The sequence below is a fragment of the Salvelinus fontinalis genome, chromosome 6, assembly GCF_029448725.1.
Source record: "Salvelinus fontinalis isolate EN_2023a chromosome 6, ASM2944872v1, whole genome shotgun sequence".
Lineage (NCBI taxonomy): Eukaryota > Metazoa > Chordata > Actinopteri > Salmoniformes > Salmonidae > Salvelinus > Salvelinus fontinalis.
The window spans coordinates 28891704-28915307 of record NC_074670.1 but is presented as its reverse complement, the minus strand read 5'-3'; the positions used below and the strand labels follow the sequence as shown (position 1 = coordinate 28915307).

Genomic DNA, 23604 nt, shown 5'->3' with positions numbered 1-23604 from the left:
TAAAGCTGAAATGTCTTAAGTCAATAAGTATTCAACCTCTTTCTTATGACAAGCCTAAATAAGTTCAGGAGTAAAAATTTGCTTAACAAGTCACATCATAAATTGCATGGACTCACTCTGTGTGCAATAATCGTGTTTAACATGATTTTTTAATTACTAACTCATCTCTGTACCCCACACATACAACTACTATATCTGTAAGGTCCCTCAGTCGAGCAATGAATTTCAAACACAGATTCAACCACAAAGACCAGGGATGTTTTCCTATGCCTCGCAAAGAAGAGCGCCTTTGCCTCGCAAAGAAGAGCAGGCATTGAATATCCATTTGAGGATGGTGAAGTTATTAATTACACTTTGGATGGTGTATCAATACACCCAGTCAGCTCAAAGATACAGGCGTCCTTCCTAACTCAGTTGCCGGAGAGGAAGGAAACCGCTCAGGGATTTCACTATGAGTCTAATGGTGACTTCAAAACAGTTAAATAGTTTAATGGCCGTGATAGGAGAAAACTGAGGACGGATCAACACCATTGAAGTTACTCCACAATACTAGCCTAAATGACAGAGTGAAAAGAAGGAAGCCTGTACAGAATAAAAATATTCCAAAACATGCATCCTGTTTGCAATAAGGCACTAAAATAAAACTGAAAAAAATGTGGCAATAGAAATGAGCTTTAAGTCCTGAATACAAAGCGCTATGTTTGGGGGAAACACAACACATCACTGTGTACCACTCTTCACGGTGAGTATGCTTGTCATCGGCAAGGACTACGGAGTAAAAAAAAAAAAAAAAAGATCTAATAGCCTCCCGAGTGGCGCAGCGGTCTAAGGCACTACATCGCAGTGCTAGAGGTGTCACTACAGATCCGGGTTGGGTCCCAGGCTGTATCGCAGCCGGCTGTGACCGGGCGACCCATGAGGCGGCGCACAATTAGCCCAGCGTCGTCCGGGTTATGGGAGGGTTTGGCCGGCCGGGATGTCCTTGTCCCATCGTGCTCTAGCGACTCCTGTGGCGTGCCGGGTGCATGCACTGTCTCCAGTTGGACGGTGTTTCCTCCAACACATTGGTGCGGCTGGCTTTCGGGTTAAGTGAGCAGTATGTCAAGTAGGAGTACGGCTTGGCAGGGTCGTGTTTCTGATGACGCATGGCTCTCGACCTTCGCCTCTCCCAATCTGTACGGGAGTTGCAGCAATGGGACAAGACTGTAACTACTAATTGGATATCACAAAATTGTGGAGAAAAGGGGTAAAAAGTACAAAAAAGTATAATATATATAAGTCGTAAGTTTACATACATTTCAACCACTCCACAAATTTCTTAACAAACTGAAGGTGTACCTGTGGATGTATTTCAAGGCCTACCTTCAAACTCAGTGCCTCTTTGCTTGACATCATGGGAAAAGCAAAAGAAATCAGCCAAGACCTCAGAAAAAAATTGTAGACCTCCACAAGTCTGGTTCATCCTTGGGAGCTATTTTTAAATGCCTGAAGGTACAACGTTCATCTGTACAAACAATAGCGCGCAAGTATAAACACCATGGGACCACGCAGCCGTCATACCGCTCAGGAAGGAGACGCGTTCTGTCTCCTGGAGATTAACGTACTTTTGTGCGAAAAGTGCAAATCAATCACAGAACAACAGGAAAAGACCTTGTGAAGATGCTGGAGGAAACCGGTATAAAAGTATCTATATCCACAGTAAAACAAGTCCTATATTGACATAACCTGAAAGGTTGCTCAGCAAGGAAGAAGCCACTGCTCCAAAATAAAAAAGCCAGACTATGGTTTGCAACTGCACATGGGGACAAAGATTGTACTTTTTGGAGAAATGTCCTCTGGTCTGATGAAACAAAAATAGAACTGTTTGGCCATAATGACCATCGTTATGTTTGGAGGAAAAAGGGGGAGTCTTGCAATCCCGAAGAACACCATCCCAACCGTGAAGCACGAGGGTGACAGCATCATGTTGTGGAGGTAATTTGCTGCAGGAGGGACTGGTGCACTTCGCAAAATATATGGCATCATGAGGAGGAACATTATGTGGATATATTGACGCAACATCTCAGGACATCAGTCAGGAAGTTAAATCTTGGTCGCAAAGGGGTCTTCCAAATGGACAATGACCCCAAGCATACTTCCAAAGTTGTGGCAAAATGGCTCAAGGACAACAAAGTCAAGGTATTGGAGTTGTCACGACTTCTGCCGAAGTCGGCCTCTCTCCTTGTTCGGGCGGCGTTCGGCGGTCGACGTCACCAGCCTTCTAGCCATCGCCGATCCACTTTTCATTTTTCATTTGTTTTGTCTTTGTTCTACACACCTGGTTTCAAGTCCCCAATTACATGTTCATTATTTAACCCTCTGTTTTCCCCATTGGTTTTGTGCGTGTTTGTTTATTGTATTTCGGTCCTTTTGTGTGGGCTTGGTATAATACATGTATTTTGGTATTTTGAGTAAAGTTACTTCTATTCCCGTGGTGCTGGGCTTACCCTGGTTGGCCTGTCATGATCCCGCTATGATCCTGCTATTTTGTGGCAACAGAGGGCTCGAAAGTGCTCGGAGAGGTGTTTAGGGGTTTCCGTCAGTGCTACTACGGTGGAAAGTCCAGACCAGGTCTCCACCGTGCGCATTCCCTCTGAATATGCTGATTTGGCTCTCGCTTTCTGTAAGAAGCGAGAGCCAAAAAAAAAAGCGACTCAATTACCACCTCATCGACGGGGGGATTGTGCGATAGATCTCCTGGTAGACGCAGCACTTCCCAGGAGTCACGTGTATCCCCTGTCACAGGAGGAGACGGCGGCTATGGAAACATATGTCTCCGAATCCCTGGAGCAGGGGTACATTCGGCCCTCCACTTCACCTGCCTCCTCGATTATCTTTTTTGTGAAGAAGAAGGATGGAGGTCTGCGCCCGTGCATTGCCCATCGAGGTATCAACCAAATCCCTGTGAGGTACAACTACCCGCTGCCTCTCATAGCCAGTACAATAGAGTCAATAGCGCACTTCTTCACAAAATTGGATCTCAGAAGCGCTTACAACCTGGTGCGTATCCGGGAAGGGGACGAGTGGAAGATGACATTTAGTACCACCTCAGGGCACTATGAGTACCTCGTCATGCCGTACGGGTTGATGAATGCTCCGTCAGTCTTCCAGGCATTTGTAGCCAAGATTTTCCAGGACCTGCACGGGCAGGGTGTAGTGGTGTATATCGACGACATTCTGATATACTCCGCTACACGCGCCGAGCATGTGTCCCTGGTGCGCAGGGTGCTTGGTCGACTGTTGGAGCATGACCTGTACGTCAAGGCTGAGAAATGTCTGTTCTTCCAATAGTCCGTCTCTTTCCTGGGGTACCGCATTTCCACTTCAGGGGTAGAGATGGAGAGTGACCGCATTTCAGCCGTGCGTAATTGGCCGACTCCCACCACAGTAAAGGAAGTGCAGTGGTTTCTAGGGTTTGCCAACTACTACCGGAGGTTTATCCGGGGCTTTGGTCAGGTAGCGGCTCCCATTACCTCACTGCTGAAGGGGGGACCGGTGCGACTGCAGTGGTCGGCTGAGGCGGACAGGGCTTTTGGTCACCTGAAGGCTCTGTTTACCTCGGCTCTCGTGCTGGCTCATCCGGATCCCCCTTTGGCGTTCATAGTGGAGGTGGACGTGTCCGAGGCTGGGATAGGAGCCGTGCACTGTCAGCACTCGGGTACGCCACTAAAGCTCCGCCCCTGTGCTTTCTTTTCGAAGAAGCTCAGCCTGGCGGAGCGAAACTATGATGTGGGGGACCGGGAGCTGTTGGCTGTTGTCAAGGCCGTTCAAGGCCCTGAAGGCGTGGAGACGTTGGCTTGAGGGGGCTAAACACCATTTTCTCATCTGGACTGTATGGCTCGAACAGCATACGCCGGGGCGTCCTCGATGTCCAGAGGGGGCGGAGGAACCTCCCGCACCTCAGACTCCTGGAGTGGACCAGCCACCACCGGCCATCGCCGATCCACTTTTCATTTTCCATTTGTTTTGTCTTTGTTTTACACACCTGGTTTCAAGTCCCCAATTACATGATCATTATTTAACTCTCTGTTTTCCAAGAGTGTGCAAAGCTGTCATCAAAGCAACGGGTGGCTACTTTTGAAGAATCTCATATACAAAATATATTTTGATTTGTTTAATACTTTTTTGGTTTCTACATGATTCCGTATGTGTTATTTCATAGTTTTGATGAATTCGCTATTATTCTACAATGTCGAAAATAGTATAAATAAATAAAAACTTTGAAATTAGTAGGTGTGTCCAAACTTTTGACTGGTACTGTATATATAAAATGGAATAGAGCTAAGCACAGGCAAAATCCTAGAGGAAAACATGTTTTCACTTCTTTCATTATGGGTTGTGTTAGATGGGTGAGAAAATGTTGGAATTCAGACTGTAACGGAAAAATTTAGAATAAGTCAAGAGGTATGAAGTTTATGGTGATATTGATCACTGGCCATAAGGATAGATCTGGGCTGGGGGGAAATGGAAACCTTTACCATGGACTTTTGGTCTGTCTGTTTCAATAAACATCACCAAATAAACGGGTCAAAGGAATCTTTATTGTCTGTTATCAAACCCAATGTCATTGTCACAATTGTGTTATTGCAGCATTTATTACGACAGTAAAATTAATAATTATTTATCCTAAAACTCATGCATGGAAAGTGACAAGTTTTCCGAGAAAGGGTTGAGATGGCGGAATTGGAAGTGTTGTTTGAAGATGAAAGCGCGTCGAGTACAGCTAGTGAGAAAGATGAGTGGACAACAGTGAAGCCCACGAATAGTACATAAACGGCTAAAATTATTGTGGAAAATTAGTCGTTGCTTGTTGGAGTACGTTTTTTAGATAAGTATGTTCACTTGGGAAACCCTTTTGAAGTCAAGAGGATTGTGAAGAAGGCGTTGGGAAAAGTGAATGCAGTCAAAGTAACCAGGAGTGGTATGGTGTTAACCACGTTGTGACATCTGCTGATGTAAAAAATACTTTATAAATACATTTTATTTGATATCGTGTGTATCTAAAGAGCAAAAGGAGCGTGCATTGTTGCTTGCGAAATTATCGATGCATGAAGTGGACAGCTTTGATTTTTGGAGCAGGGCACCGGTAAAAGGTGTTATCTCTTGCGTCCCATTGGACAGTGATAATCAATATCTTCGGCAAAAAAAATCCAGGAGTAGTTAATGCATGTCGCTTGACACGTATGGAGAATTGGGAAAAAGGAGCAAAGTTTATCTGTATTATTGATGTTTGATGAAGAGTTTCTACCTCCCTATGTAAAACTGGAATATATAAGATACCCCATAAGAGCGTTCGTGCAAAACCCGATGCAATGCAAGACATTTAGAAAGTTGTAGTTTGGCCACGTGTCAAGTGTTAGCAGACGCAACGAATATGCTATAGAAGGGTCTGTGAATGTAAAGTGTTGCAACTGTGGTGGAGGTCATATTTAAGAATTCCCAAAGTGCCCTGTGAGGGTGAAAAATGTTGAGGTGTCAAGGATCAGTGCTGTACAGAAAATATCTTATATGGAGGCGGTGAAGAGAGTTGAAGGGGCAACAGCCCACAGTTCTGAAGAAGATATGGCGGTGGATGCACCGCAAATGTTAAACATCAAAGTGATCTGGATACACTTACTGTGAAGAAGGTGGATTGTGTAGCATTTATATCCACATTATTAATTGTTGTCACAAGTGTCCAAGAAGCTGGAAATCATTAGATCTGTACAGCTGAGAAGACTTCATGGCAGAAGCCCTGCAAGGTCTACTCTCGCCAGAAAATATGCCACCCTCACAACGTAACTGATTAGAACAGAAAAGCAGGCTGATTTAGTTTAATTCAAAATGTGTTTTTGAAAGTTTGTATGGATTTATTTGTATCCCGCATTATTTCCTTTTTGGGATATTTATTATCCACCTGTACAGTAGGTGGCGGAATGCACATAAAATGGTTGAGAAGGCTATTATACCAAAGAAGAAAACGCTTGGACTGTATGTTTGGAATTTACGTCCTGTGTCGTCTACCGGAGGAAGAATGGCCGGCTGGATGTGGTTTCGCTGCTTTTTGGGGCCTCATCTCCAGAGAGTGCACCGTTCACAGGAGGAGTCCCGACCCGAAGGAAGAGCAGGCAGGAGGGTAGGCTCACGGTAGATACCGTGCTTTTGACCGACCAGGAAGAGCTAGGAATGTAACTTTGTTCGACGCTAGCACTAGCTCTCCCTCCGGCCAGGACGTGTTAGTACGTGTTATTGAAACTGCTGTCCATCACTGACAGGGGTGACAATGTGAAAAATTAGGCATAGTTAACACATTTGGGAATGTTAAGCTAGATTCCAAGGAGAATCAAGTATAATGGCTATCTTTGCGTTGTTGCAGGTGATTATGCTAGCAAGCACGTAACCTAAGCCGCTGTTAGCAATGCTAGGTAGCTAACGTTAGCTGTACTAGTTAGGCAGGTAATCATTGCAGTTATCCAGTTAGCTGGCTTGGCTAGTCACCACTCATTTAGCAACTAGCTATTAGCTAACTACTTCCCCTTCTCTTACAGCCCCATGGATGGACTTATCAACCCAGGAGTCTGGAGAAACACACTGACAGCATCCTCGGATGGGTCAGTATATAACTAGCAAGTTACCACACGTATCTAATTGTTGATCATTAATCTGTTTTGATTAGCTAGAGAACAAACTCTATTTTACTATTACATGCAGTGGCCTGCACTGTGATACACGAGCTTTGTTTTTCCATAAATTGAAGCCACAGGTAAAGACAAGTAGCACACTTGCATAGCTATACAGGTAGTCTATACATTCTCATACTTTGTGTTGAGATGTAACTGTTGTCTTGTGTGTTCTCCCTCCAGGCGTCAGCTTTGTGGTCTCTGTCATACTACAGCTCCCCTCTCCTCCTCTGCTACCTTTACAGAAAAGGTAATGTGTGTGTGTTCGGTCATGTGATATGAAAGGTAATAAAAATGACTCATGCAGTGATGCTCTTATTGGGTTTAACTATTAATACCTCCCAGCTGAAGTGTAGTAGGTAAGTATTGGTACTGGCTAGTGGTGTTATAGTTTGACGTAGGACATGTGTGCATGCTTTAGTGCAAGAAAGAGGAAGCAAATGGCTATTACGAGCCTAATTGTTTGTGTAGTGTTCGTAGCCCTAACCGTTGCTGTGTGTTTCAGGGTACATCTGCAGTAGTAAGCTGGTCCCAGTCAGTCAGTATGTGGGAACAGTAATGGTTTGTCTGCTGGGAGTTGCCTGTCTGAGAGGTGAGAATTTTACCACTCTTTTTACTGAACTTGTATTGCTCTTCCTGGATTGGTCTGGTTTGAGAAATCCTCTGTGTTCAATGCTTCCCCACCCACCCCAATAAAATATTATAGCATCTCAAACCTAATTGTAGAGAATGTAGTGTCTGGTGTTCTTCATCTACTAAACAGACATTGGATTCTGTGTGACTGGGCTACAGGTAACTATGATTGCATTCCTGTGGGGGTTACGATTTCACACACTGACTCCCTCACAAGGTGTGGGTCTATCAGGTACACTAAGTACACCCCTGAGACTCGCTGGCACTCACTGCTTCTCTCCCTTTCCCTCCCTCTCAGGTTGGGGACGGTGGAGGAACTCTGAGTATCAACAGTTCATCTCCATTCTGGAGGAAACCAGGAAGAACCACACGCCTAGCAACAAGGTAACACTGCTATGGCAACAGCTTGTCAATAGTTGGGCTGCGTCTCAAATGACACCTTACTCCTCATATGGTGTGTTATGTCTAACCAGTACCCTATATGTCATTTGATATTATTCTCAGGCCTGTTTTGCTAGTGGTTGTCAATCTTGAATTCAAGAAACAAGCCACAGCTATTCTTTCTGAGCACTAATTTTGAATGTACTGTCTGTAGAAAAGGCTGGCCTGCTATGATTTTGACTTCTCTCACTGGCCGGCAGACTTCAGCTGGGAAGAAGTTAGCAATCCGTGAGTTGTGTGTAATTTGCGTACTGATGTGAACCTTTTACACGTGTTATTTTTACACTGTGATTGTAGTTTTTTTTGTATGAAATACACCAGGTGATACAGTAAATGTTAACAGGAGGACTGTGTCTGGGTTATCATTTGAGCGTAAGGCTCTATTTTCACTATATAACTTGATTTGTTAAATATCCCTTCTAACATCCTGTGTGGCAGGAAGCTGCTGTCCAAGGCAGGAGTGTCTCTACTGAAGCCAGAGCCCAAACTGAGAGGGGCAGCAGACAGCGTGCTCAACTCTTTACGCACTCTACCATGCCACATCGTCAGGTATAGACAGACTACAATATCCACAATACACTGTACTCTACAAGGGCTTGACATTACCATTTTTAGCCACTTGTCCTTTGGACAAGTAGGACAGGGTTATTTATTAAAATGGTTAACTTGTGTGACCTTTTTGGAGGGAAGGGTGACAAGTATGTAACACCATGGGCCAAAAAGGTGACAAATTGTTGTATGATATAAAATATCCTTCATTACTATACATTATCTTCTGCCATTGTGGCCTTGAGCAAGACACTTAACCCCCCACAAGTAAAAAACTGCACTGATAGACTACTGTTTAAAACGCATGTGGTCCGTCAACCCTCCATCTGGAGAGCTACCGGGTGTGCAGGCTTTGGATCCAACCCTGCACAAATACACCAGTCAGCTTATCAAGGTCCTGTTGAGCATTTGATTATTTTTTGAGGGAGCGGAAGCCTGCACACCCAGTAGCTCTCCTGGAGGATGGTTTGTCCAGTCTTTATACAATGATTCCCTCGTTAAATGAACCAGGGATCAAATGGCTAAGGTTGGTGAGGTAGCTAACTAAGATGTTTTATCTATTTGTAAGGTTAAAATATTCAGTGTTCAGGGAAGATCTTGACAACATTGTTACTTGTCAATTGGGCTATTCTAAGAATATATATTTATATCTTTGTCAGAATTACATGGCCAGAATTGAATAGATGAGAATACTAGCTAATTTTGAGGGCTTGAGACTGTTTTACAATGTGAGTATGCCGCATTTGGTTTCATCAACTGCACCTGTATCAACTGTCTCCCATTTGCGGTTATACACAAGTGCCAGTGGAAAGTTATTTTAGGACATCGGACATGACAATGACATTAATACATGCTAAGTAGTTAACAAGATAACTAGCTAAACTACACTGTTTTGAATTGGCTATCTAGTTAGTCTGTTGTATATCATTTATTTTACCTGCTGCGCAAGTCTCCTCTGGCAACGACCCGCTGGCACACACTCCATTCACATGGAGTTGATCAGGCTGTTGATTGTGGCCTCTGGGATGTTGTCCCGCTCCTCTTCAATGGCTGTGCGAAGTTGCTTTATATTAGTGGGAACGGTTGTACGCGTCGATCCAGAGCATCCCAAACATGCTCAATGGGTGAGATGTCTGTTGAGTATGCGGGCCATGAAAGAACTGGGACATTTTCAGCTTCCAGGAATTGTGTACAGATCCTTGCAACATGAGGCCGTGCATTATCATGCTGAAACATGAGGTGATAGCGGTGGATGAATGGCACAATAATGGGCCTTATCTTATGCCTGGCCATACCATAACCCAGCGTTTCCCAAACTCGGTCCTCGTGACCCCAATGGGTGCATGTTTTTTTTTTTCTTCCCTAACACTACACAGCTGATTCAAATAATCAAAGCTTGATGATTATTTGAATCAGCTGTGTAGTGCTAAGGCAAAAATCAAAACGTGCACCCCTTTGGGTCCCGAAGACCGATTTTGGGAAACTCTGCCATAACCCCAGCAACACCATGGGGCACTCTGTTGACATCAGCTTACCCACGCTTACCCATACAACGCCGTACACATGGTCTGTGGTTGTGAGGCCGGTTGGACGTACTGACAAATTCTCTCAAACAATGTTTGTGGTGGCTTTTGGTAAATAAATTAACATTCTCTGGCAACCACTCTGGTGGAAGTCCCTGTAGTTGGCATGCCAATTGCACGTTCCCTCAACTTGACATCTGTGGCATTGTGTTGTGTGTCCTTTTTATTCTCCCCAGCTAAAGGTGCACCTGTGTAATGATCATGCTGTTTAATCAGCTTCTTGATATGCCATACCTGTTAGGTGGATGGATTATCTTGGCAAAGGAGAAATGCTCACGAACAGGGATGTAAACAAATTTGTGCACAAAATTAGAGAGATATAAGCTTTTTGTGAGTGTGGACATTTCTGGGATCTTTTATTTCAGCTCATGAAACATGGGACCAACACCTTACATGTTACGTTTATATTTTTGTTCAGTGTACATACATTATATTCTACCACATCGTCAGGTACTTAACTAAATGCACTATATTCTACCACACCACATCGTCAGGTACTAAACTAAATGCACTATATTCTACCACACCACATCGGCAGGTACTAAACTAAATGCACTATGTTCTACCATACCACATCATCAGGTATAAACACTCAATAGACTACAATATACCACACTACCATGCAACATAATCAGATATCGTACTACACAGTTCATAATGTAACCAAATACTGTTTCTGTCCGTTTCTCTCTGCGTCACACTTACAGCAGGCAGGCTTGGTATATTTGATTGATATTACATTACTGCCTGCTAGCCCACTGATGCTACCTTTTCTTTCCCCTCCCTCTTTCTCCCTCTAGTTTTCTGATTGCCCACTCATTTGGGAGGAGAATTCTGTACCCTGGATCTGTATACCTACTGCAAAGAGCAATGAGACCCATGCTACAACAGGGCCAGGCTAGACTTATAGAAGAGGTGAGTCATCTCACACACACACACACCACAGTAGGTTCAAGTTACATTAATTTACAATAGTTAAATATGTATTCATATACAGTGCATTCAGAAAGTATTCAGACCCTCTGACTTTTTCCACATTTTGTTATGTTAGCCTTATTAAATACGTTTTTCCTCATCAATCTACACACAATACCCCATAATGACAAAGCGAAAACAGGTTTTTAGAAATAGCTTATTTACATAAGTATTCAGACCCTTTGCTATGAGACTCGAAATTGAGCTCAGGTGCATCCTGTTTCCATTGATCATCCTTGATGTTTCTACAACTTGATTGGAGTCCATCTGTGGTAAATTCAATTAATTGAACATGATTTGGAAAGGCTATATAAGGTCCCACAGTTGACAGTGCATGTCAGAGCAAAAACCAAGCAATGAGATCGAAGGAATTGTCTGTAGAGCTCCGAGACAGGATTGTGTCGGCACAGATCTGGGAAAGGGTACCAAATAATTTCTGCAGCATTGAAGGTTCTCAAGAACACACTGGCCTCTATCGTTCTTAAATGGACGAAGTTTAGAACCCCAGGAGAAGGGCCTTGGTCAGGGAGGTGACCAAGAAACCGATGGTCACTCTGACAGGGCTCCAGAGTTCCTTTGTGGAGATGGGAGAACCTTCCAGAAGTACAACAATCTATGCAGCACTCCACCAATCAGGCATTTGTGGTAGAGTGGCCAGACGAAAGCCACTCCTCAGTAAAAGGCACATGACAGCCCATTTGGAGTTTGCCAAAAGTCACCTAAAGGACTCAGACCATGAGAAACAAGATTGAACTCTTTGGTCTGAATGCCAAGCATCATGTCTGGAGGAGACCTGGTACCATCCCAACGGTGAAGCATGGTGGTGGCATTATCATGCTGTGGGGATGCTTTTCAGTGGCAGGGACTGGGAGACTAATCAGGATCGAGGGAAAGATGAAAGGAGAAAAGTACAGAGATCCTTGATGAAAACCTGCCCCAGAGCACTCAGGACCTCAGACTGGGATGATGGTTCACCTTCCAACAGGACAATGACCTTAAGCACACAGCCAAGACAACGCAGGAGTGGCTTCGGGAAGTCTCTGAATGTCCTTGAGTGGCCCAGCCAGATCCTGGACTTTATCCTGATCTAACATCTCTGGAGAGACCTGAAAATAGCTATGCAGCACCGCTCCCCATCCAACCTGATAGAGCTTGAGAGGATCTGCAGGGAAAAATGGGAGAAACTCTCCAAATACAGGTGTGCCAAGCTTGTAGTGTCATACCCAAGAAGACTCAAGGCTGTTATTGCTGCCAAAGGTGCCACAACAAAGTACTGAGTAAAGAGTCTGAATACATTTACATTACATTTAAGTCATTTAGCAGACGCTCTTATCCAGAGCGACTTACAAATTGGTGCATTCACCTTATGATATCCAGTGGAACAACCACTTTACAATAGTGCATCTAACTCTTAAGGGGGGGGGGGGGGGTTAGAAAGGATTACTTTATCCTATCCTAGGTATTCCTTAAAGAGGTGGGGTTTCAGGTGTCTCCGGAAGGTGGTGGTTGACTCCGCTGACCTGGCGTCGTAAGGGAGTTTGTTCCACCATTGGGGTGCCAGAGCAGCGAACAGTTTTGACTGGGCTGAGCGGGAACTGTACTTCCTCAGAGGTAGGGAGGCGAGCAGGCCAGAGGTGGATGAACGCAGTGCCCTTGTTTGGGTGTAGGGCCTGATCAGAGCCTGAAGGTACGGAGGTGCCGTTCCCCTCACAGCTCCGTAGGCAAGCACCATGGTCTTGTAGCGGATGCGAGCTTCAACTGGAAGCCAGTGGAGAGAGCGGAGGAGCGGGGTGACGTGAGAGAACTTGGGAAAGTTGAACACCAGACGGGCTGCGGCGTTCTGGATGAGTTGTAAGGGTTTAATGGCACAGGCAGGGAGCCCAGCCAACAGCGAGTTGCAGTAATCCAGACGGGAGATGACAAGTGCCTGGATTAGGACCTGCGCCGCTTCCTGCGTGAGGCAGGGTCGTACTCTGCGAATGTTGTAGAGCATGAACCTACAGGAACGGGTCACCGCCTTGATGTTAGTTGAGAACGACAGGGTGTTGTCCAGGATCACGCCAAGTTTCTTAGCACTCTGGGAGGAGGACACAATGGAGTTGTCAACCGTGATGGCGAGATCATGGAACGGGCAGTCCTTCCCCGGGAGGAAGAGCAGCTCCGTCTTGCCGAGGTTCAGCTTGAGGTGGTGATCCATCATCCACACTGATATGTCTGCCAGACATGCAGAGATGCGATTCACCACCTGGTTATCAGAGGGGGGAAAGGAGAAGATTAATTGTGTGTCGTCTGCATAGCAATGATAGGAGAGACCATGTGAGGATATGACAGAGCCAAGTGACTTGGTGTATAGCGAGAATAGGAGAGGGCCTAGAACAGAGCCCTGGGGGACACCAGTGGTGAGAGCACGTGGTGCGGAGACAGATTCTCGCCACGCCACCTGGTAGGAGCGACCTGTCAGGTAGGACGCAATCCAAGCGTGGGCCGCGCCGGAGATGCCCAGCTCGGAGAGGGTGGAGAGGAGGATCTGATGGTTCACAGTATCAAAGGCAGCCGATAGGTCTAGAAGGATGAGAGCAGAGGAGAGAGAGTTAGCTTTAGCAGTGCGGAGCGCCTCCGTGACACAGAGAAGAGCAGTCTCAGTTGAATGACTAGTCTTGAAACCTGACTGATTTGGATCAAGAAGGTCATTCTGAGAGAGATAGCAGGAGAGCTGGCCAAGGACGGCACGTTCAAGAGTTTTGGAGAGAAAAGAAAGAAGGGATACTGGTCTGTAGTTGTTGACATCGGAGGGATCGAGTGTAGGTTTTTTCAGAAGGGGTGCAACTCTCGCTCTCTTGAAGACGGAAGGGACGTAGCCAGCGGTCAAGGATGAGTTGATGAGCGAGGTGAGGTAAGGGAGAAGGTCTCCGGAAATGGTCTGGAGAAGAGAGGAGGGGATAGGGTCAAGCGGGCAGGTTGTTGGGCGGCCGGCCGTCACAAGACGCGAGATTTCATCTGGAGAGAGAGGCGAGAAAGAGGTCAAAGCACAGGGTAGGGCAGTGTGAGCAGAACCAGCGGTGTCGTTTGACTTAGCAAACGAGGATCGGATGTCGTCGACCTTTTCAAAATGGTTGACGAAGTCATCAGCAGAGAGGGAGGAGGGGGGAGGAGGGGGAGGAGGATTCAGGAGGGAGGAGAAGGTGGCAAAGAGCTTCCTAGGGTTAGAGGCAGATGCTTGGAATTTAGAGTGGTAGAAATTGGCTTTAGCAGCAGAGACAGAAGAGGAGAATGTAGAGAGGAGGGAGTGAAAGGATGCCAGGTCCGCAGGGAGGCGAGTTTTCCTCCATTTCCGCACGGCTGCCCGGAGCCCTGTTCTGTGAGCTCGCAATGAGTCGTCGAGCCACGGAGCAGGAGGGGAAGACCGAGCCGGCCTGGAGGATAGGGGACATAGAGAGTCAAAGGATGCAGAAAGGGAGGAGAGGAGGGTTGAGGAGGCAGAATCAGGAGATAGGTTGGAGAAGGTTTGAGCAGAGGGAAGAGATGATAGGATGGAAGAGGAGAGAGTAGCGGGGGAGAGAGAGCGAAGGTTGGGACGGCGCGATACCATCCGAGTAGGGGCAGTGTGGGAAGTGTTGGATGAGAGCGAGAGGGAAAAGGATACAAGGTAGTGGTCGGAGACTTGGATGGGAGTTGCAATGAGATTAGTGGAAGAACAGCATCTAGTAAAGATGAGGTCAAGCGTATTGCCTGCCTTGTGAGTAGGTGGGGAAGGTGAGAGGGTGAGGTCAAAAGAGGAGAGGAGTGGAAAGAAGGAGGCAGAGAGGAATGAGTCAAAGGTAGACGTGGGGAGGTTAAAGTCACCCAGAACTGTGAGAGGTGAGCCATCCTCAGGAAAGGAACTTATCAGGGCGTCAAGCTCATTGATGAACTCTCCAAGGGATCCTGGAGGGCGATAAATGATAAGGATGTTAAGCTTGAAAGGGCTGGTAACTGTGACAGCATGGAATTCAAAGGAGGCGATAGACAGATGGGTCAGGGGAGAAAGAGAGAATGTCCACTTGGGAGAGATGAGGATCCCAGTGCCACCACCCCGCTGACCAGAAGCTCTCGGGGTGTGCGAGAACACGTGGGCAGACGAGGAGAGAGCAGTAGGAGTAGCAGTGTTATCAGTGGTAATCCATGTTTCCGTCAGTGCCAAGAAGTCGAGGGACTGGAGAGAATACTTATGTAAATGTGATATTTCAGTTTATTTTTTATACATTTGCAAAAATTTATAAAACCTGCTTTTGCTTTGTCATTATTGGGTATTATGTGTAGATGGAGAGGGAAAAAACAATTGAATCCATTTTAGAATAAGGCTGTAACGTAACAAAATGTGGGGAAAGTCAATGGGTCTGAATACTTTACGAATGCACTGCACGCAAACTTTAGCTTATAGAACTGCGTAACTTGAAGTTTCTGTACCTCCCTCCCTCTTCTGTGTGCAGTGTGAGGGCCAGAGGAACAAACTGGTGGCGTGTGATGGGAATGAGATTGATACCATGTTTGTGGACCGCAGGAGAGAAGAAGGACCGCACGGACAGACTCTGGTAAGGACCTGCACTAGGCTCTATGAACCATCTGAACTACATTACCCATGATTCCACTAAGGAACTGGACTACAGTAGCCTCTATGAACCATCAGAACTACATTACCCATGGTTCCCTGTGAGGTCTATAGTGATTTCTGTATGTCCTGTTGTAGGTGATCTGCTGTGAGGGGAACGCAGGCTTCTATGAGGTGGGCTGTATGAACACTCCATTGGAAGGTAAGGAACCTCTGTCTGACACTTACACATCAAATACTTCTTTCCTACTTCCTTCCATCCTACTTACCATCCTTCCTTCCTTCGTTGTAAAGATCACTGTTCATACATGGTTGTTAACATATTCCATAACCTGTTAAATTTAAACTAGAGCAATATAAAACTGTTTCTGTCTGTTGCAGGTGGATACTCAGTGCTTGGCTGGAACCACCCTGGCTTTGCAGGAAGCACGGTAAGCCTTAGTGTCCCTCGCTCTTCCCCATCACGCTTTTGTGTGAACTTACCAGCATGTTTCAACGGCATTATTAGGCAAGTTTGTCTTGTGTGGAAAGTATGGTTTGTCTACATCTGTCATTCATAGAGAAGGTTGGAAGACATACAGGGTTCTGGGTTCAATTCCCACAGGGGACCAGCAAGTAAAAGTATGAAAATGTATCAACTCACTCTGGATAAGAGCGTCCGCTAAATTACTAAAATCTTAAATGTCTGTGTTAGCAGCAGATTTGTTTCTGTCTGAAAATGTGCATTGACATGAAAGTAAATGTAAAAACAATGACTATTTCATTCCCCTATCCACTCCTTTATTTCTCTCCTCGCAGGGCGTACCGTTCCCCCAGAACGAGGCCAATGCCATGGATGTAGTGATCCAGTTTGCAGTGCACAAGCTGGGCTTCCAGCTCAGTGACATAGTGGTGTATGCCTGGTCCATAGGGGGATTCACAGGTAGGGACCCTACTGGTATATGCAGTTTGTGTCTGGCTCAAGTCTGTTGTGGGAATGAGTTGACCAATTTCACCAACATATTGCAAGTACCACTTCTTTATTTCTCCCCCCTTCTCTTCATTTTCTCTCCGTCTCACTCTTCTCGCTCACCCTCTCTCCGCACTCCTCCCTTCTCTCTCCTCTCATACTTCCTTCTCTCTCCCATCTCATACTTCCTTCTCTCTTTCTCTGTCTATATATTTCTCTCTGTCTCTCAGCCAGTTGGGCTGTGATGTCCTATCCAGAGATCCAAGCGCTGGTATTGGACGCCTCCTTTGATGACCTGCTGCCGCTGGCCCTCAAGGTCATGCCCGACAGCTGGAGTGAGTCTCTCGCAGGGGTCATAGGTCAAGGCGTGGAAAAGACCAGTGATGTCATATAAGCAGAAATGTATTATGTCTTTGGATAACACTTTTCCTATTATGAGATATATTCTATAAGAATATATATTAAGAAGTGAATACAGTCACTCTGGATGAGAGCATCTCCTAAAGGCGTGAGGTGTGTGTATTTGTAAGGGCTGTGTTTGGTTCAGGATCTGACAATGAAAATGGTGTGTTTCAGGGCCTCTGGTGACACACACAGTCAGGCAGTACATGAACCTCAACAGCGCAGAACAGCTCTGCAAGTAAGTGCAACACTCTTCACTCAAACAAACACTTTACACGTGTGTGTGTGTGACACGAACATATCATACATGGAAAAAATTGGGTACATTTATTTGAATTTAATCACTTTTTGACCGCATCCCAATTGGCTCATTCATCCCCCTCCTCTCCCCTGTAACTATTCCCCAGGTCGTTGCTTCAAATGAGAACGTGTTCTCAGTCAACTTACCTGGTAAAATAACGGTAAAATAAAATAAAAGACACAGCGTGCAGTTATATCAAATAAGCTAATTCTGTGTCATCTGTAGCCCCACGAAATCAGCCAAAACAAGCTCAACTCAATGAATGCACACACTCCTATTGAATATGCATACACCTGTATTGTGTACAAAACATTAGGAACACATATACTTTCCATGACAGATTGACCAGGTGAATCCAGGTGAAAGCTATGATCCCTTATTGATGTTACTTGTTAAATCCACTTCAATCAGTGTAGACCAGTGGTTCCCAAACTGGGGTATGCGCAATGCCGTCGGGGATAAACCAAATTAAAAAAGTGATTCGCATTTAAAAAAAAATGTTACATTTTTCTTTTCCTTCAGATTTTCAAATAGTCTATTTATATTTTCCAACAGGGCTATACATTTGGGTGAGTTTTTTTTTTTCTTTTCTCGCCTGAGTAGCCTCGTTTCACTGCCAAAAATCAAATTAAACCATCTGGTGTTCAGCGAAATAACAACACAATGTCAAATAATTAACATCCAATCACATTACCTGTTACTCTCTCGCGGGAATTCCACTAACGGTCCGTATGTAACCAAACGTAGCTGCTGCTCATGTTGGTATCTGTACTGATGGCGCAAAAGCCATGACCGGGAGACATAGGTGTGCAAGCAGTTGCTCACGACACCACTTGGGTACACCGCAGCATCCGAAAAGGGAATGCCTGACAGATTGAAAGACGTTTTGGACACTACAGTGAAAATGGTTACGTTTGTTAAAGCAAGGCCCCTGAACTCTCGTGTTTTCTGCATTATGCAATGATATGGGCAGCGACCATGTAACGATTTTGCAACATCTGCTGGTTATCAAGGGGCAAAGAATTTACATGTTTTTTTTAAATTGAGAGATGAGCTTAAAGTTTTCTTTACTGACCATTTCCCCTTGTTTGACCGCTTGCATGATGACGAGTTTCTCACACGACTGGCCTATCTGGGTGATGTTTTTTCTCGCCTGAATGATCTGAATCTAGGATTACAGGGACTCTCATACAACTAACGTGCGGGACAAAATTGGGGCTATGATTAAGAAGTTGGAGCTCTTTTCCTGTCTGCATTAACAAGGACAACACACAGGTCTTTCCATCATTGTATGATTTTTTTGTTTTAAATGAACTCAAGCTTACGGACAATGTCAAATGTGATATAGCGAAGCACCTGAGCGAGCTGGGTGCGCAATTATGCAGGTACTTTCCCAAAACGGACGACACAAACAACTGTATTCGTTATCCCTTTCATGCCCTGCCTCCAGTCCACTTATCGATATCTGAACAAGAGAGCCCCATCAAAATTGCAACAAGCGGTTCTGTGAAGATTTTATCAGAAGTCACTGCCAGATTTCTGGATTGGGCTGCTCTCAGAGTATCCTGCCTTGGTAAATCTCGCTATTAAGACACTGATGCCCTTTGCAACCCCGTACCTCTGTGAGAGTGGTTTCTCCGCCCTCACTAGCGTGAAAACGAAATACAGGCACAGACTGTGTGTGGAAAATGATTTAAGACTGAGAATCTCTCCAAAAACCAAACATTGCAGAGTTATGTGCATCCTTTCAAGCACACCCTTCTCATTAACCTGTGGTGAGTTATTCACATTTTTTGACGAACACATTTTTATATTTATAGGTTTTATATGTAGGATGTCTAAATAAAGAGCAAAATTATTGATTATTTGTGCCCTGGTCCTTTAAGAGCTCTTTGTCACAACCCGGCTCGTGGGAAGTGACGACACTCATTCTTATGTTTAGTAAATGTATTGTATAGTGTGTGTGTAGCAGGCTTACAATGATGGCAAAAAACATTTTGAGTGCGCTGACCCTGGTGCTAGAGGGGGTATGCAGCTGGAGGTTGAATGTTCGAAGGGGTTTGGGAACCACTGGTGTAGATGAAGACTTGAGACATGGAGTGTGTATGTGTGCCATTCAGAGGGTGGATAGGAAAGACAAAAGATTATACTGCCTTTTCCACGCTCAACAGTTTCCCGTGTGTTTCAAGAATGGTCCACCACCCAAAGGACATCCAGCCAACTTGAATCAAGACGGGCCACATCCCTGTGGAACGATTTCGACACCTTAGAGTCCATGCCCTGACGAATTGAGGCTGTTCTGAGGGGGGGGGGACTCAATATTAGGAAGGTGTTCTCAATGTTTTGTACACTGTGTATAGACCTAAGCTACAACTTGATTTACCCAGTTCATCAATCATTCAAATAAATTACCGTTATGTGAATAGATTAGTAAAATGTATTCTATAATTGATTAATTCATCCATACATAGCCGTTTCTGAAAAATTTTACCGTAAAAACTTTCAAATCTAATGATATTGAATTTTAAAAGATGCTCAACGATTGAACAGAGCAGTCAGTAGCTGAGTTTGTGCCATTCTGTGACTGGCTAATATTCATTTTTTGGTGTTGACAGTATTTGTATTGAAGTCAATTCTGGTATCGTGACCAACTGTATTCAAGACCATGTCTCAACCGAGGGCGGGCACAACACAACATCAGATGTAGGGTATACGCTACAACGTATACAAATATGAAGAACAAAAGTTTTCCAAGTATAAAATAGTTTGGATTTTTTTTTTTTTTTTGCTTTTAAATATCAATTACAACTATCTTTTCCACTGATGAAGACAAGGATGTGTCATTAGTATGGTGGGATATGCAAAATAGGTCAAATTTGAGCACCTTTACTCTCCTGAATGTTTTGGGTTTCAGGTCCAAAAGGACACTTTCTGAGCACTTTTACAATGGGCAAATATGTATGGGAGGTTAAAAGGGGTGATGATTACCCTGTGGGAGGTTTTGTGTATTTTGTGACCCTTACACTCATGAGTTCTTCCTTAGGTACCAGGGACCAGTGCTTCTGATCAGAAGAACCAAAGATGAGATCATTACCACCATGTGAGTCACTATGAAGGCATGAATAACGAAAAGGGCCCATTCAGATTACCTCGATTTACCAGTGCATAGCTATAGTGACTGGTTCTTGTGTTTCAGGGGTCCAGAAGACATCATGTCCAACAGAGGAAACAACCTCCTGCTCAAACTTCTGCAGTTCAGGTCGGTTCTCGGTCTCCAAGACCTCACATAGGCTGTCTATGTCTACGTACACATTGTACACTACAGACCTGATTATCCACAACCTCACACAGACATCTAAGGTGTTGCTTTGTACCATATATACATACAGTAGGAACAGTGTGCGCTGTGTTTCTGTTTAAACCCTTTCTGATGTCATCTTCAGGTACCCCAAGGTGATGACGGACGATGGAGTCAGGGCCATCAGAGCATGGCTGGCAGCCTCCAACCACGTAGAAGAGGCAGCGGTGTACAGTAGCTATGAGGTGGATGATGACTGGTGTGTGTCTGTACTGCAGTCGTATAAGACGGAGAGAGACGTTTTCTTCCCCTGGAGCGTTGGTAAGACTGCTCCTCAAATGACAACACCATTACAGCTGTTTGACTTCGATTAGAATCTCCCTAGATAAACTACCTGATGATGTTATTTATTTTGGTCTTCGTCCTTTTGTCAAAAGGGTTTGTTTACGGCCCGGCCCCTTACACTCCTTTCTGCCAGAGTTGGAAAAAGTACTCATACTTGAGTAAAAATAAAGATACCTTAATATAAAATGACCCATTAAAAGTCTAAAAGTATCGGATTTTAAATAGTACTAAATTGTCATACTTGATTAAAAGTACAAAGTAAATGCTATACATCAAATTCCTTATATTCATCAAACCAGACGGCACAATTTACTTTTTTTGACAGCCAGGGGCAGCTCCAACACTCAGACATCATTTACATTTAGTGAGTCCGCCAGATTGGAGGCAGTAGGGATGACCAGGGACGTTCTCTTGATAAGTGTGTGAATTGGACCTTTTTCCTGTACTGCTAAGCATTCAAATTGTAACTAGTACTTTTGTGTCTCCGGGAAAATGTATGGAGTAAAAAGTACATAATTTTCTTTAGGAATGTAGTGAAGTACAGAGACTCCAAAAACATACTTAAGTAGTACTTTACACCACTGCTCTCAGATTGTCTATCCATATATATTTTTTAACTAGGCAAGTCAGTTAAGAACAAATTCTTATTTACAATGACAGCCTACCAAAAGGCCTCCTGTGGGGACGGGGGTTGAGATTAGAACACAGACGCGACAACACTGCATAAAGAGATCTAAAACAACCTATATAAACACACACGTGTGGTTTTAAGCCTTTCCTGTTTGTTTTGTCAGGTGAGGACATGACACTGGAGGGGAGACGGCAGCTGGCGCTCTTCCTGGTGAGAAACCACTTCTTTCATCTTCCATTGTTCCCCCTCTCTACAACATGACTTGTGTTCTACCCCCCCCCATCAGTGCCTTTCTTGTCTCCTTCACCCCATCCTTTACTTACCTGTCCTCCCTCTTTCCCTAATTGTATTTAAGGGTAATTACCATGCTGAAGAAGACTTGTGGTTTCCATAGTAACTAGGTCACCTGTTCTCTCCTTGTGACTGGTGTAATATATTTCTATTGACTCTGTGGTTATTGAAGTAATTTACTACAGCATGATAGAAGCGTAATCAATTACTGCTAATGCTGCTACAGCGGACTAATGCCTGTTAAGTACATCTGATTCCCTCTATATGGAAATGGTGGTGAGTGGGCTTTCGTTGACATAAGACAAAACTAAATCTACAGATTTCCATTTATTGGGAATATTCCCCCCCATCTCCGTTTCATCACTTGTCCCCGTCCCCCCCCCCCAATCGCCGTTTCATCACTTGTCTCCCCCCCCCCCCATCGCCGTTTCATCACTTGTTCCCTCCCTCTTCTCAGGCACGGAAGTACATGCGGAACTTCGACTCAACTCACTGCACTCCTCTCCCCTACTCGGAATTCGCTGCCCCTTGGGGACTGTAAGAGTGTTGATGGATATAAAAACGAGAAGAAAAGATGCAGGCGAGACCGACCAACCAATCAGGAGAGGTATACAGAGCATGGATTGAATCTATGGGAGGTGTTCAAGGCAGCTACACCCAGACGGTTTTAGAACGTTGCGACCCTGCACACCTGTGGGGAAAACAACCTGTGGTTACCCCATTGGCTCACAGCAAAAACTTTGTATTTTGTCTACTTGTTTTAATCAATTACAAAACTATATTTAAGAAAAGTAGATGTCTAAAGATTACTACATAGAAAAACATAATTTTGCCTCATGCCCCTCATGACAATGCTAGCGGCCGACCGACCGGAACATCAAGCTTGTCAAGACCAACGCTAAACAAACTGTACTAAACAATGCTTTCCACACGCACAGCCTACTTAGATTCTGCGTCCCCACTCCAAATAGCCTGAAGCCACAGGGCTCTATTTCCCTACGTTGGGAGCATTGCGAACAGTCGGTCGTGATTTTTGACCTGGCTACATGTACATTGAACAACACAGCAGCTTTTTGTTATTTCTGTAGAACATTTTAAAAAGTTGGTTATTTTCCAATTTGTGGGTGTGGTCTAGGGGAATTCCTTATTGCGTTAATATCAGATGACTGTTTTTGTTACTGTCAGCACTAATTTATGAACTGAGTGGTTCCAGACTGTATACCACGGGTATGACATTTCTTTTTACTGCTCTAAATACATTAGTAACCAGTTTCTAATAGCAAAAAGGAACCCCGGGGGGTCGTGGTATATGGCCAACGGCTGTGTCCAGGAACTCCGCGTTGAGCTTAACAGCCCTTAGCCGTGGTATATTGGCCATATACCACACCCCCTCGGGCCTTATTGCTTAAATATAGTCTGCCGTCCTCGAACTAGATATTTAAATGCTCCCTTCCATAAAGTAAGCACTGATCTGTAGGTAATTGGATAAAAGGCTCCATTCTATTGCCCGACTACATTACTACAAGGAATAAGGAGCTTGTCTCTCCCTCCTTTCCTCCCTCTGGCTGCATTAAAAATAAATAAAAAGCATACACTTATTCTAACTACTATAAACAAATTGGCTTTGATAGCCTTAGATTAAGCCCAGACAAAGATCTACTTTTTACAGATACAGCCAGGCCATCCTCACGTTCTAAAGGTTGACTTTTTTTGTACTATTATTTTCTTGTGGGCACTGTCATTTTGAACAAAGCTGTTAAATAAAGTGTTGGCAAAATAAGTTTTGTATTTCTTATGAAACTGCAATCTTGCATGTATAATGTTTCTGACCATAACTATCACAGTTCCAGGCCCTAATTCTAGACAACTAGGGCCTTGAGGTTTTCCAGTTCAGGATAAACTCCTGGACCTAATAAGCAG

At 44.6% G+C, this 23604-nt stretch overlaps 1 protein-coding gene across 1 annotated transcript; it reads left to right on the top strand.

The window, feature by feature from the left end:
* Window positions 1-6001: 6001 nt before the first annotated feature.
* LOC129857574 (phosphatidylserine lipase ABHD16A-like) lies at window positions 6002-23464 on the top strand. The gene is made up of 19 exons (XM_055925981.1): window positions 6002-6154; window positions 6567-6629; window positions 6882-6948; window positions 7204-7290; window positions 7630-7715; window positions 7927-8000; window positions 8211-8321; window positions 10705-10819; window positions 15349-15450; window positions 15606-15669; window positions 15849-15898; window positions 16266-16389; window positions 16647-16751; window positions 16993-17056; window positions 20163-20219; window positions 20316-20378; window positions 20563-20738; window positions 21557-21603; window positions 22142-23464. Exons 1-19 carry the CDS (start codon window positions 6053-6055, stop codon window positions 22223-22225), a joined length of 1641 nt encoding a protein of 546 aa, XP_055781956.1. The 5' UTR covers window positions 6002-6052; the 3' UTR covers window positions 22226-23464.
* The last annotated feature ends 140 nt before the right edge of the window (window positions 23465-23604 follow it).

Bases quoted from the DNA above. Each gene is read 5' to 3' on its own strand.
- LOC129857574 (XM_055925981.1), top strand. From the start codon at position 6,053: ATGGCCGGCTGGATGTGGTTTCGCTGCTTTTTGGGGCCTCATCTCCAG. The intron at 6,949-7,203 runs GTAATGTGTGTG...TGTGTGTTTCAG, and splicing joins CTGCTACCTTTACAGAAAAG to GGTACATCTGCAGTAGTAAG. The intron at 17,057-20,162 runs GTAAGTGCAACA...GTTCTTCCTTAG, and splicing joins AGCGCAGAACAGCTCTGCAA to GTACCAGGGACCAGTGCTTC.